The 15,000-nt window shown below is 39.3% G+C and overlaps 2 protein-coding genes across 2 annotated transcripts in view; one reads left to right on the top strand and one right to left on the bottom strand.

The window, feature by feature from the left end:
- Positions 1-472: 472 nt before the first annotated feature.
- LOC138000222 (protein kinase C-binding protein NELL2-like) lies at positions 473-11,847 on the top strand. Its single transcript, XM_068846475.1, has 9 exons — positions 473-636; positions 3,726-4,035; positions 5,123-5,417; positions 5,662-5,727; positions 8,230-8,337; positions 9,445-9,561; positions 10,002-10,107; positions 10,718-10,902; positions 11,357-11,847. Exons 1-9 carry the CDS (start codon positions 564-566, stop codon positions 11,441-11,443), a joined length of 1,347 nt encoding a protein of 448 aa, XP_068702576.1. The 5' UTR covers positions 473-563; the 3' UTR covers positions 11,444-11,847.
- A 739-nt stretch (positions 11,848-12,586) lies between these two features.
- Positions 12,587-15,000, bottom strand: part of LOC138000221 (THO complex subunit 2-like) — a 39,420-nt gene continuing 37,006 nt past the window's right edge. Inside the window, exons 44-46 of the mRNA XM_068846474.1 lie at positions 13,582-13,719; positions 13,430-13,494; positions 12,587-13,080 (exon numbers count right to left, since the gene is read on the bottom strand). Coding sequence (XP_068702575.1) covers positions 13,044-13,080; positions 13,430-13,494; positions 13,582-13,719 — 240 coding nt within the window. The 3' untranslated portion in view covers positions 12,587-13,043. The remainder of the gene's footprint in view (positions 13,081-13,429; positions 13,495-13,581; positions 13,720-15,000) is intronic.

Below are 15,000 nucleotides of genomic sequence, written 5' to 3'. Positions count from 1 at the left end.
TATCATATTTATTGCATAAAGAGCTACTTGCATTTAATTTTTGGCGACTTTCTGCCGACACCATCTCTAGATTGGAAAATCTAGGCATTTTTTTCAAGTTTCAACCCATTTTCATCCTCTCCGTCCATCGGAATAGCTTCATTGCACTACAATTGTTATTGCATGGCAAAAACACTACGCCATTATTTTTTGGTCTTGATAGATGCAAAGACGTATTTTAGTGTTTTGAAGTTTGACTGAAATAGCGTGACACTGCCCCTTTTAAGCTTGAAATGTTTCCATTTCATTGTTTCCGGTGATTGTTGTTCTTTCTAATCGTCCCAAGATCTTTTTTATTAACTAAATCGAAATATGACTCCCACTTGGTAAATCGTGACCACGCAGTGCTGTGAACATTGCCCAACATGGGCATTACGTCTTTTGTACGTCAACGAAAAGATGATGCCACACCCTTAAATGAAATAAATACTCCCGCTTCTTGACCCACAGGACAAAATACTCAGACAAATATCTTTTCGTGTCGTTCATCTTTGGTTTGGTGCCTTCATATTCAACATTTAGTGATGGACCAATTTCGCGGGGTCTTCTCATCAGCAATCCTGGTATTTTTCTTACTAGGTGGAACAATTTCATTCGGTGAGTCTTAGAGTTTTGTCTCTCTGAAACCCAGAGGAGCTGTTCGAATTATGAACGGCGTACGAAAAGGAAACTGGCATTTTCCTTTCATTTCGTAGACAAAACGGTTGTTACCGTTTAAAATCACTGATATGTCATTTCTGTGTTTCTTTCTGTTGTTTTTGAATGATGTTTGATAAACATCTAACTAACTTGGCAAGATTTCACCATTTAATGGCGGCATATGAGGGGATACTGTGGGAATTGCGTGTCACAGGTCTTGCGAAGCCTTCACAGCATACACCAATTTCGTTTCTATTATGTTGAATTTAGACACATTTAATTTGGATAGCCCTTGCTTTACGTGACGTCAGTTTCAGGGAGTAACCGTAGAGTACCGTGTCATATTTTAACGATTCCTTGTTAAAGATACCTATATTCAATGTAAAATGGCTACAAGGCTCCTCAACGTCTAACATGGAGGGTAAAGCGCGTTTATCGGGCGAAATCTTGTGAAAAATATATGCGTGTCATGATGTGTTTACGCGGTATTGTTCAACGGTGTTCTCATGACATGGCCAGCGAAACAAACGACGTTGAAAACTGAGCGTGATATGGGTGGTATTTGTTTTTAAATCAACAAGTGAAGAACGTCACAACAAGGCCATGGGTTAACTTTTCCTTTCCTTTCAGTTTCAATAAGAAAAGCCATTGTTGTTCCAGCAATCATTGATTCAGTGCATAGAAGAGAAAAACACCGTACTTGCTTAGAAATTATGGCAAAGTATTTCTGCTTTAATGGTTACACATTTTTGGGAAGACCGTTTCTTGATTGGTATAGTTGTTGTCGGTCAAATTGGTGATCTTCGTTTTACCTGAGTTGAATGTGCTCTCCAGCTAGTTTAAAGCAACTATCAACCCCCTAAAAGGATTGAAAACACGTATGCTTTTCCTCAAGCTCTGTCTTACGCATCTCAACACATTTTCTTAATGTTTCGTATCAAATTCTCGGTTTCTGTATTCATACACTTTTATTTCCATTTCAGTCTCAACATTCAACATAATAAGGGAACAAAGAAGTGCATTATGCACTTACCGGAACTTGAACTCGGAACCGCCAGATCTACAGCCCTGTGTCTTCACCACTACACTACAACGACAAACATGCTCCACATACCACAGTTCTTTTCATTATTTACTTTTCTATAATAAGCCAATTAATGATGAAATGGTATATGAAATGAATCATATGAACTGCGGATATGAAATCAAGTGAAGCTATGATCTTCGCAGTTATGAATGCAATTTTTACAATTGCGTAGAGAAGCCTGAAAAATTCAGGACCCCGTTGAAGTCCTGACTGAATTTTTCAGGCTTCTCTACGCAATTGTAAAAATTGCGTTCATAACTGCGAAGATCATAGCCTCACTTAATAAGCCAATTGATGTCCATGTATAATAATCATGTAACCTAAACCCAATTTTCTCTGGGCTTAATTTTAATTAGGCTCCAAAAACAGTTTCTTCAATCCATCTGAGTGTGTATTCAACATAGGTAAAATGAGGATCACCAATTTAACCCAGGTAAAAAGGAGGATTCAACCTGAGAACGGATTTTACCGGCAACATAGCCACTTTGCATAAACTCCAGCAACTTATCGATGAACAGAAAAACAAATGAAGCCGATTATCTGCTTCAGCAGGACCTTCATTCCACCAGTTCCTAAAAATTCACATCATATCATGGATCATTGAAAAATCACAAGATTCTTTTTTCCTGCTCCAAATTATGTAAAGTTGTCAGTGCTTTTTTATTTCTTTTTTGACGAGGCGGTCTTCCTATTATAATAAGTCCATAGTGCAGAAGTCTGCGACTCTTGCGGCGAAATTTACGTGTAAGATATTTTTAGAGCGTCTGCGGACCAATCAGATGGGTTGTGATCAACAAGCCCACGTGGCAAGGCAAAAGGCGAGACATTAACACTTCTAGGTTATGGACCAATGATTCTATTATTCACAAAGTGGACGGAATTTGTTTGCTTACAGTGACAATAATACAAGGGAACATATTTCTACATTCACACTATTATTCTACTCTTTAAGGTGGCTCAAAACAGTTTGCAACACATGCCAAGACTTCGATTTTGATGTGTCATTATAGCCACTCTTCATCCGTTGATGCTACAATCATGGTATCAAAAAACTACCCAATCACTGGTGAACACGTTGGTATTATTTTTGTGACACAATAGGTTACCATAGCGATACTGTAACCTGCTAAAGACACCCTTAATTTCAGCTTTAAGCGCTTATATTTCAAAAACCGCACGGTGAAATTTTTTCTTATAGCAGAATTTTGATTAGCAGGATAAAATAACTTTTGGCAAAGTTTAAAAAAATTCTGTACATGGGGTTCAGAGCCACCTAAAAGTTTCAAAAAATTAAGACGGCTCTGAACCCCATGTACTGAATTTTTTTTAAACTTTGCCAAAAGTTACATCTTTTCCTGCTATTCAAAATTCTGTTATAAGAAAAAAATTCACCGTGCCGTTTTTGAAATATAAGCGCTTAAAGCTGAAATTAAGGGTATTTTTAGCAGGTCATAGTATTGCTATGGTAACCTATTGTGTCACAAAAACAATACCAACGTGTTTGCTAGTGATTGGGCAGCATTTTGATATCATAATTGTAGCATCTGTTGATAAAGAGTAGTAATTATGACCCATCAAAAATCTACGTCTTGTAAAGTGCTGGAAACTTCTTTGAGCCACCTTAAGATTTACATACCACACCATATTTAACTACTTGATATACCGACCGTCTGAAATCCCACAGTGCCCTGGCACACTTTGTCCCTCTTTTTTCCTTTTCCTCCGTGCGATACTTTCTCTTTTAAACCCCTTATACTCGACTACTTATATACTTACCCGCATCCTCTTAACGCCGGAAACCTTGTTAAATTTTACGTTCCATGATCATGTTGTCCCAAAACCGATGATGAGTAATTTGAAATAAACCAATTTAGGATCAGGTGTTCTTCGAATAGCTTTAACGTCCCCAGGATTGTTTTGTTGTTATTATCATGACGTTACTTGATTGGTTCTCTTACAGACCCCAGTCTCGTGGACGAAATCAAAATGTTCGACGCAGTTGGCCTGTTGAACAAAAGATTTGATGGTGTGACTGAAACTGCTGGACAACACGCGAACAGCAAAGCCTTCGAATTCACGCAACAGACAAAAGATCTTATTGCAAATCAGAAGGCGTATGACGAAGCCAACAGGCTTATCCACGAAAGCCATGATTTCTCGATCTTCGCATGGGCTAAAATTGCTTCAAATCCTAACGCCATTTATCGCAACACCATCCTTTCAATATCTTCCAAGAAGGGAGATGAATTGTATCTATTGGTCATGATCGAGTAAGTGTGATATTTGTTTTGAGCGCTTCAAAATTCGGACACCGCTGTCTTAACGCCAGTTAAGAATATTAGAAAAGTCATCGGGTATTTAAATTTATTTTAATATGACTCCTAAGAGAAATTTTCCTACAATAGCTATTACATAAATGGTTGCAGCGAGTCACGTTTGTACGTGTATGTTAACATCCCTTTAAAACGCGAAGTCGCCTTTGATGACGTTTTGTCTTTCATAACAATGAAAATACCAGATAAAGCTAAAACAAAGGGATAAATACTGAACAAGGAAGCGAAGTGCTTCTTCTTTGTCTTCTTTGGAACATGGCAACAACGTAGGAGGCAGCAGTCCAGTGGTCAGGGCGCTTGCTTTAAGATCCTGGGATCCCGGGTTCAAGGGTTCAAGAAACGTTCTGGCCACTGGTTGAATTTGTTCCTGGAAGTCCCTGGTTCAACTTCTTAGCTGCACTTGTAAATAGCCAAGTAGCTCACCTCCGGCCAGTTAGTTGAAAAGCTGAAAAACCCCATTGCGGAGTGGTAAATTAAGTATGTCTGTATGTGTACATGTTTTGTATGCCCCCCCCCCCCCCTCCCCCCCCCCGTCCGATATAGAGGCCAAAGACCGAAGAAGGGTCTGTTTAAAGGTTACATAGAACTGACAAGATTATTAGTGGTCCCAAGATCACGACAATATTGATCTTCTGCGAACATTCCCTTACTGTTCGTGACCGGTGCTTGTGCTGAGGTAAGGTGGAGAAGTTTGGATATTAGTTTCTTGTTTAACAAAAAAGTGGTGGATCTCTCAGTGTTGAGGCTCAAAAGTAGAGCTCGTGCGAGCACTCGAATTGAATGAACATTCCCCGGTGCCCTCCTCATATAATTCCCAGCGAATCTAATGCCTCAAGAGGATAATATTTTAGAATTTCCTTCATTATCCCAATGCACTGTTCTGTATTGCATCACTGGGGCTGTCATTTTACCTCCTATTTTCTAGGCAAACCAAAAATAAAGAATGCTTTCGTCATGTTTTCTTAGCCTATTTATTACTAATATTAATTATTTTGGTATTTACTTATTTTTATGCTCGTTTCAGGGGTCACAGCCGGGGCACGGGCTTAAAGGTTACCGTATCAGTTCAGAACAAAGACAAATCTCGTAAAACCCACAAAGGTGACACTGACAGATGGTTTAACTACAATCAATGGCACAAGATTAGCGTGCGATTCCAAGACTCCGAATCACTTATTCGAATTTTCGTTGATGACGAGATGGTGTTAGTGGAATCTTTTGAGGGATTCGACATTTTCCCTGACGGTGCGCAACTTCGCTTGGCCCAAGTGTATGAAATAGACGTGGAAAACACGGGAGCTATTAAAGGCAGATTCACGGTTAGTTACGTTCCAGGGAAAAGTTTTTTTTTTTCATGATGCGGGAGAAGCTTTGCTTCGTAGTGAGGGGCGAGAGTTACCGCGAACAAATGACTGCTTCTACCATTGTATTGATTATTTTGTCCGCGGAGGCCACGAATGCATTTCCAGTTCGCTTACCAATTGATCAACCTTTCAGTTGCTTGATGGATTGATTGATTGATTGATTGATTGATTGATTGATTGATTGATCCCTTGTCCGCAGGGAGATCTTCAAGACGTCAAATTTATCAGGGGAACATCCTTAGACGACTGTCCTTCACCTAACACGGTAGGTGACTTCAACGAATTTTTTTGCATACTATTCCATCATGTATACGTATACCAAATGTCAGTCACACCGACATTCTGCCAAAATGAAAAAGTCTTATTTTTGATAGGCTCTTCTTCTACTTATTTTCAACATCTGGATCTCTATATATGTGAAGTGCCTTTTGGTAAAAAGAAATGAACGACCCGGTGTCCAAACTTTTAGTTTTCGTGTTTACTTGATCGTCTTTTTCGTTTCCTTATCCATCTTTCCTCACCCACTCACCCAAAAATAAAATGTAGTTTCATAGTAGGAAAACGCGAGTTTGGTTTTTAAATGCATCAATCGTGCTATACGTTTGCCATCGTGAATTTTATTCACAAGGTGTGCGGTTGTAATCCTTGTCTCCATCTCCGAGAAAGTAAAATATATTACTGACGCAAGTGAAACAGAAACAAGACGCCTAAAAGGGCGTATCCGTGGGATGCACAAACAGTTAACACAAATTGTCCAGTTACAGTGAACTACGACTACGGGTAAACTTCGGAAAATGCGGAGAGATTACCAGAAAGATGAATCTGTAATTTAACTAGAAGTTATTTGTTGTAAAAACAGAAAGAGGTTCTCTCTTGTTATTACTGCTACAACCGGTAAATTCGCAAATGTAAATAACGAGGCCCTATAAGGTGGTTACTGAGTTCCCCCACCCCTCCCCTAATGGGGTCTCAACAATCAGCTCCGCAATACTAACAGAACGTAGTTTTACTAAAGATTTTTGAGGAATGTCATGTTAAAAAGTGAGATTTCTTTGGAAAACTGACTGGAGATGGGCCGTTTCATTCGTTATTACTATTATGTGCTTTTGTATTTGGTTGTTTAGGCTGTCTTCCTGAAATCTGTGCTAGGTGGAATGGATTTACTTTTCGTTGTCGAATGTCATTATCATATCATATCATACATCTTTATTTACCCTCGGATTTTTAGAGTAGCTTGGTGTAGCTAATTTCTCCGAGCATTTATCCTCCCAACCATGATACACCACAGAAGACAGACCACAACACCGGGAACTACATGCCCTGCTCTTTGCGACAAGTGTGCGGGTTCTTTTACGTCTCACAGGATTATGAACATTGAAGGGTTGTGAGACGGGACCTCCGGCTTATCGTCCTTATCCGAGAAGACTAGAGAGTCTAACCATTTGCAGATGTAATTACAAAGGCAGCACTTTCTCCTCAGTTATTTAAAGACCCTGAGTGTTGGTCCGGCCGGAGTTGAACTCACGACCTCCCGCGTGACAACCCAGTGCTCAACCAACTGAGCCACCGGTGCGCGGTTCATTGACTTGACCTATCACATTACTTAGTCTGTCTACAAAAGTTAAGCCCGTTCGGATGGGGTTAGTCCACAGCGAAGTCCCCGTAACGACGATATCTATTTTTTTTAAAGTTGATTTGATTTTTGATTTTGTTTGGCCTTCGAAGGCTATCTTCTTATCTCCTTTCTGCGTCTTTTTTAATTTCTGTAATAGAAGCAATGGCTTCATTTTCTTGTTGGTTTGGTAATATCATTGACCAGAGCACATGAGCTTCTGCATTGACATGATCGATTTCCAATAAAGCCCGTTCATGGACCACTGCTTGTTGTGCCCGCGGAAGACTTCTAATCTTATTTTATTTTATTTTTACTTCCTTTCCTTTACTTGATTTCATTGTTGTTTTTGGTTGTTAAAGGCTACTTCCCAATCTTCTTTTCACGTTTTTTGATTCCGGTATTGGGAAACAAACAGTGCCGTTGCTAAGTGGGTGTTAACTCACACTGCATGTGAGCTTTCTGGGACTGATTGCCACTTCTCTGTTTTTCTTTTTTTCTTTCACGATTTATTTTGTTGTTATTTACATAACCGATTGTGTATAATATTACAATTGGGACAGTCTTTCATCTCCTCAGGGGATAGGAGATGAAAGAGCCTGGGAATGAGAGGCTGAAGTTTCCAATGAAGTTAAAGGCGTTCGAGTGGGGGTTCGAACATAGCAAATCCCAGTCACAATGACATTAATTTTTTTTTTACTTGACGTATGATAATTTACGGGACTGGTCGGCATATTGTGCTACATGGTTTGTGAGCAATGCACAAATTAAATTAAATTTAAATTTAACATCGACATAAAAGGGTACTATCAAGTCCATAGGAAACAAAAAATAATGTTGTTCGAATAAGCAGGGAATTTCGAATAACTGACCGGAGTTCGAATAAGGCGTAGTCAAACCACACAAAAAATTGGGTAAATGAACATTATTTCGAAATAGCGGGGAATTCGAATATCCTCGAGTTCGAAATAACTGGGATCAACTGTAGAGACCATTTGTCTTCATAGACTTTTTCGACGATGTTTTTGTGTCACCGATTTTTCGTCGTTAACTTTAAAAAAAACGTAGGATCTCAAACGAATCAAGCACATGCTACAATACAAGGAAAGCGAAAAAATCTTAATATGCTAAATTAATATCCATCTTCCTCAACAGTGCAAATGTAATGATCTCGTTGGAAAAAGAAATTGTGTGATGAATGGCCTCCGGTATGATGACGGGCAACGCTGGAAAAAAGACAAATGCACCACTTGTGACTGCAAGGTAAACCTGGAAATTAAATCACAGATGTTGAGATTAATTAGAACAAGAGAGAGGTTACCGCACGGATTAGCTGGAAACGGGAGCTCATAACTGGAAAACGTCTATGTGCAGATCAATGAAGCGGTTAGGCAGCAGAGCCGGCGTTGGTTAAGGCTGGTTTACACAAGCGACGCAAACGCAACGCAAACACCGACGCAAGAAATGAAAAATTTTCCATTTGCTTCCGCTTGCGTTTGCATTTCTTACGTGTGAACCGGTGTAACGCAAACGCAAATATAAGATGAAAAATACTAGCTCTATGTCTCTTGGGTGGACTTCGTCCGCCATCTTGGGATACTCAAATTCCCGTGCGTATTTCATTGTGCGTGCGTTTGCGTTCGACGTGTGAACTTCCTTTCGCTTTTGCCTGTGTTTGCGCCGCTCTTGTAAACCAGCCTTTAAATGTTTCAAACACAAGTCCGCCATTTTGAAAGTAGAGCGGGGTCGGGGCGAGTGGCAAAGTGTAAGTTAATCGTCTTCTTCCCTGGAACATTTTTTTTCACTCTCCACAGCTCTTCATCATTTTTACTATCCAAGATGGCGGCATTATCCCATTCGATTCCCGTCAAAATACGTCTGCTCTGCAAGCTATGAAGCGGTTAGATTCTAAAGAAACTGTGGTGCTGCGTCGGTGGGGAACGAATTTTATCAAACGAGAAAGAAAGATTTTTGAGATGACAAAGGGCTTGCGCTCGAAACGTCACCTCTCAAATCTCAGGGTTAGGGTTGGGGTTACCTTTATCAAGTAGATTAATAAAATCAATTTGTTATATTTAGAACAACTTTACCGTCACGTTTTGAGCGCCACAAAACAAGAATATCATTGGTTATTAAAAGGGCAAAAATAATCGTTTTGCACGTGCGGCACGCATGTTAGAACATGTTTGTGCGGTCATCTGCGTAGACATACGAAAGAAAGTAATACGATAGTGCAAAGTTATCTTTTGAGGTGAATAATATGTCGTTGAAATTTTCCACAAATTATTACTCATTGCCGTTACAATAATTTTCATTTGCTGCAAGACAGTGGTTTTGTTTTCCATTGACGATGTGATAATTTTTTTTTAGTCGGGTCAAGTTATCTGCACTCATACGTGCCCAGTCTGCAATGATAATGGCACGATATACTTACATGAGGAGACCTGGAAACAAGCCACCAACAGCTGCGTGAACTGCCATTGTGAGGTACCATGACAACTCGGTGCTGGTTTTTTTCAAGAGCTATGTTTCATCATATCTACGGCATGTATTTCATGCTAGTAGCCCACGTATAGGGCACAAACTATTACCATAAGCTTTGATTCGTGAGGAAAGCCTACGCTTTAAATAGGCTGATGAATCATTGGATAGTTAAGCAATTACTCTGGATACGTTATTTAAAAAACATTCTACTTACAAAAACTCAGTATGGGTTACTCTTCATCCAATTTGTGTGCGACATAAGTCTAAAATTGTTTAACACCATTATGAAGCAACAATACAACGCGTTTCCATGGACAAAGCTTTCAAAAGAATCAAACGTTATCTTTTTAGCATGACATTATCCTCCTTTTTGCTTACTTTTTGGTTTTACTTTTTTATTCATTACATGTACTTACATTACTTATTTTTATTTCTTGCTAAAGGAAGGTAACTCTGTTTGTTCGCCACCCTTTTGTCCATCAACTGATTGTACAGGCAAATCTGGGGAGCTTGTTGTTCCTGAAGGAAAGTGCTGCAAAGTTTGCAAAGGTAATCTATTTAACTCGAGTTTTCTTAAAGTAGAGTATTAGTGAAGAATTTTAAGTTACTAGATCCTGTTTCATTCAAATGTAAGTAAAAAGACGGGTTTTAAATTTCAGAATCAAATCACGGAATTTTTATCCAACGTGGGATAATATGAGACAAGGGCGTGTACCCCCCCCCCCCCCCCACCACGAAACTCATACTCATTTAGAAAGAGATGCAGGGTGGGGATGGACCACGACAACGGTCGCAATCTAGCGAGTTTTGTCGCGTGATTCTTAATGCAAACCCTGTGATAAATCGTTCGACCCCATTACTTAAAAAGGGATTCTGTGACAAAATCTAACGCCTGTGGCTGGTTAAGTCTTGTAAATTGTTTTTAGAGTTTTAAATACAAGCCAGCGGGACTTAGCGCGGATGGGAAGCCAATTTGTTGAAAAAGTGGCGCAAGATTCCAGAATCAATCACCAACATGCAATCAGGGCAATATTAGGCCGGTCACGGACTCGATTTCTGTTCAAACTTGCTTCTTTTTACGGTCTTTTTACGTTGTTTGGTTCACTGTTAACTGTTCTCGTATTAAAAACACTTTCATTACTATCGTTGTTTTCGGCAGAGGACCAATGTGCGGGAACAGGCAAAGTATACGATAAATGTGGCTGCCAACGAACTTGTGGGAACTTTGAGTGTAAAACGTGTTCCGAGGGCTGCTTCTGCCCGGAGGGGAAGGTGCTGAACGATCATGGCCAATGTGTTGATCCCAATGCTTGCACATGCACGCATAATGGCAAGATTTATCAGGTAGGTGTGGTGCGGCCGACAAAAAACGCAGACGTAAATCATTCTTGGTTTTGAAAGAATAAAGAAGGAAGTAAGCTGGCAATGTATATTGTTATCCACAAAATTTTTATCGTGTTCCTTTCCACCAGTACAACATCGAAGCCCTTGTAGTTAACGTTTATTGGGGTAGATATTTACCAGATAATTGTCAAGAATTCGTTTTACGGCTGTCAATAATTCGAACTATCGAAGGAAATTTTCCAAGATGGTTTAAATCATAAAGAAAATGATTTCTTAAAAAGTTAGCGCAGCCACATAAGCGGTGCCTTTCTTACAGTATTCTAAATTGACGTTAACAGAGAATTCAGGAATTCAGAACGAATAAGGGAGTTATCGATAATTGTTGCAAAGATGCTCCCAACTGTTTATATTGCTAACCCAGTTTTTTTCTCTATTTTTTTTTCACCTACAACAGCCTGGCACACAGATCGGAGGAAGTTGCAACATCTGCTGGTGTCTCTTGGGAAAGATGAAGTGTATGAATTTGTGCAACTTTGGATGAAAAAGCATTTCGTATATTAGAAGCTATCTATTGATGCTTAAATTAGGCAGACAACGCAAGAATGAGAAGCGTAGTAAGCTACAATCGTGGACAACATAAAATGAAAAATCAGTAACCTCCCCCCCCCCCCTCTCCCCAAAATCAATGATGAATCCGCGCGGAAGTTGAAGCCCGCCACTTTTTCATCATTAAAATTGAGGGGAGGGGTGGTCTTCATTTTCTATTTGAAATGTCTAAGATTGTAGCTAGGGTTGTTGTCTAGAATTTGTACAAAGAGGAAAGGAAACTAAAACAATTTTTTTCCGTCGAAAAGATCGTCGATTTATTACAGAGCGGGTATCAGTGATTTGACTCCATATAAAGATTACCTTTCATTGCAGATATTAAATCATTATTTCCATTCACGAGTCGTCATTTTCTTTTGTTGTGCACCTTCGGTGTAGTTCAAAGTAAAGGAACCATCACGAAAAAAAAAGTATAGCGGGAGTTTTGGTCCCTCCAATTGACCATTTTCGAATTCTCACGGCTGGACTGGATCTAGCATGAAATGGAGGCTAATGCGGGCAAATCTTTTCAATTGCAAATTAATTTGCCCGCATTAGCCTCCATTTAATGCTAGATCCAGTCCAACCGTTAGAATACGAAACTGGCCTATTTTGAGCAGTCTCAGTTCGCTTTTTGATCATACAGATGTAAGACCAGAGGCTTACGCGATGAGATTAAAAATAGTTGAAGCAAAGAAGAGAACCTGGCCGACAATAGCGTCGACAGAAACGTCACCTCAAATTCGTTGCACCTCGTGCAACGTTAGCGAGGTATCCTAAAAATACATTGGTGCGAGTGGTTTCAGAGTGAAAATAGAAAACAAAGATTCTGTTGCGTGCTCATGTTGTTGTCAAAACCGGCTCAAATTTGGTGATGCGATAAAATTCGTGCTGCTAACCAATCAATAATACTCTTGTTGTGTCGTTGCTTCTGCCGCTGTTGAGGCGTCGTTTCTTAAAGTCTCTAACGCTCACCGCTACGCAAACCCTCTTCCTGTTTCCCATGGACAGAAAATTGCATGGGCGGTCCCCCCCCCCCTCTTTGGGTCACGTGATGGGATCTCAACCAATGGGGAGGACGAAGAAATGATGATCCTGGTTTTTGTTCGTGAACTAAGTAACTTTATTCAATCATTTCCTTTTGGCTGCACATGCAATTACCAAAATACTTCGTGTTTTTCGTTACAAAAGTATCTAACATGGTACATCTATTTTACGCCACGATATGAATACGACGGGTAATTTCTTAGAGATAAAAACTACTTTTAAAAAAAGTACGGTAACTTGTTTTATCTAACAATTGTTTTCATTAGCCTACCAATCAACTAAATTCATGCCAGATGTAACGATTGGCCTGTTTTTTGTTTGCTTTGCTTTGTAAGAGTGGAAAGCCACCAAAACTTTGAAAAGTAAAACTCAAACTTTGAAAATTCGCTCTTGTAAATTCGACTTAGTATATGAAAGTAAAGTTTGATGTGGGAGTGTTATGAGTTTTTCTTCCTCGACGTGACTTGATTGCGTGACAGGGTTGCGGGCGATTGACGTGACATGGACGATTATGTTCTGCGACTTCTTGATGCTGATCTGGAATGGGTGAAAAGTGTCAAGGAAAAGTCTCGTTTTTCAAAATGCCACGTAACTTAGGTTTAGGGAACACTTAGTGATCCCTCTGTCCGTTGCACGATAAGTCTCCCCCTCACTTCCCCTCGCATTACATCCCACCCCTGTCTGCAGTTTCTCTGTCTACCTTATCTGGCCATCTTTTCTTTGCCTGGATAGGACAGTACTGGACTTGGTGAGGAAATTTTGAGGTTGCAAACCACACCTGGACAAACACTCTCGAACATGCTGCAATTGCAATGGCACCCGCCAAGGAATGCATTTTCCATACTTCAAAGATAAGGACGTCAAAAAAATTTGTTACTCTATTTATAAAGGATATTGTTTCTTGGACCGTTCATCCTCCTTGGCTTCGGAATCTTTGACTTCAAGGTGACGCGACTCTTTCTAAAAAGCAAAATACATTTAGACAATTTAACCGGACATCGTAAAGAGGAGGGGTGAGTTGGGACGTAGCACGTATAAGTGAGCTACCTTTTTGCTTGTCGCTGTTTTGCCTTCCTTGTCTTTTTCCCGTTCTTTGTCTTTGTCTTTGTCTTTGTCTTTGTCTTTCTCCTTTTTCGCTGGTGGCGAGGCATCCGGTGCTGCTTTCCGCACGAGCTTTACTTTGGGCTACGAAAAAAAAAATCCAAGGAGTCTTTTAGTTCTTGGTTATCGCCTTCTCTAATACTTAGGTTCCTTTTCTATTCAGTGGATACAATAACGACACCTACGGGAAATCAGGCGTGACTGATGATTCTCAGTGCATAAATAACTAATGTCGTAACGAGAAAGCTCAACGCAAGCTGCAACATTGCAGCCAATAGACCTATTTCGATATATTAAAATTCAGTCCTAAACAAAGGGCATCATCTCGAGGCACTGGGGAATAAATATAAGGATTTGTATGAGTTTATTCCCCAGAGCCTCGAGATGATGCCTTTTGTTTAGGACTGAATTTTAATCTATCGAAATTGGTCTATTCCTTTTCAAAATTTCGTTCGAGAGTCGGCAAAATCTTCAACAAAAGATTTTTTATCGTTAATCACATCACCAAATATTCATGCAAAGAGGATATATATATATATATATATAAATTTATATAGCGCTTAAACTATAAAATATTCTAAAGCGCTTTACAATGAAAAAGGACAAATAAATAATAAATACTATTTACAAAATATATAAACGTAATGCTTACGAACTAAAGTAAACTGATTCATAAGATGTGGATATAAAAACATCAAAAAATATGTACATATAGATACAAAATTATAAATATATAAAATAAATCTAATTGCATAAAAGAAAAGAAAAAATATATATGTAAACTGATCAAAAAAGTTCATGACAATTATGCAATTAAGAGTCAATAGTAAGCCTTTTTAAAAAGATAAGTCTTAAGATTTTTTTTAAAAGTCTCCAAATTTGCCGATAGTCTAATGTCAAGTGGTAAATCGTTCCATATTCTTGGTCCGGCTATAGCAAAAGCACGGTCTCCTGATTTTGATTTAGATCTTGGTATGAACAGTAGTTCTTTATCATCAGATCTAAGTTTATATCTCCGTGTTGGCTGAATCTGAAGTAAATTAGTTAGGTACACAGGAGACAAGCCATTTACTGCTTTAAACACTAATAGAGCAATTTTGAACTCAATTCTCTGCTTCACTGGAAGCCAGTGTAGTTTTATAAGCGATGGTGTAATGTGGTCGTACTTGGGAATAAAGCATATGACTCGTGCAGCTGCATTAAGCACCTTCTGAAGACGTTCTTGTTGATATGCAGGTAGGCCAAACAGTAGCGAGTTACAATAGTCCAGGTGCGATGTTACAAAGGCGTGGACTAGTATTTTAGTAGTGTCTGTTGAAAGAAATTTTCTGATTTGTCTGATGTTGTAAAGTCCTCTGAAGGCTT

The sequence above is a fragment of the Montipora foliosa genome, chromosome 4 (genome assembly GCF_036669935.1).
Source record: "Montipora foliosa isolate CH-2021 chromosome 4, ASM3666993v2, whole genome shotgun sequence".
NCBI lineage: Eukaryota > Metazoa > Cnidaria > Anthozoa > Scleractinia > Acroporidae > Montipora > Montipora foliosa.
Note: the sequence above shows the minus strand (reverse complement) of the source record. Positions and strands in the feature narration are given on the sequence as shown.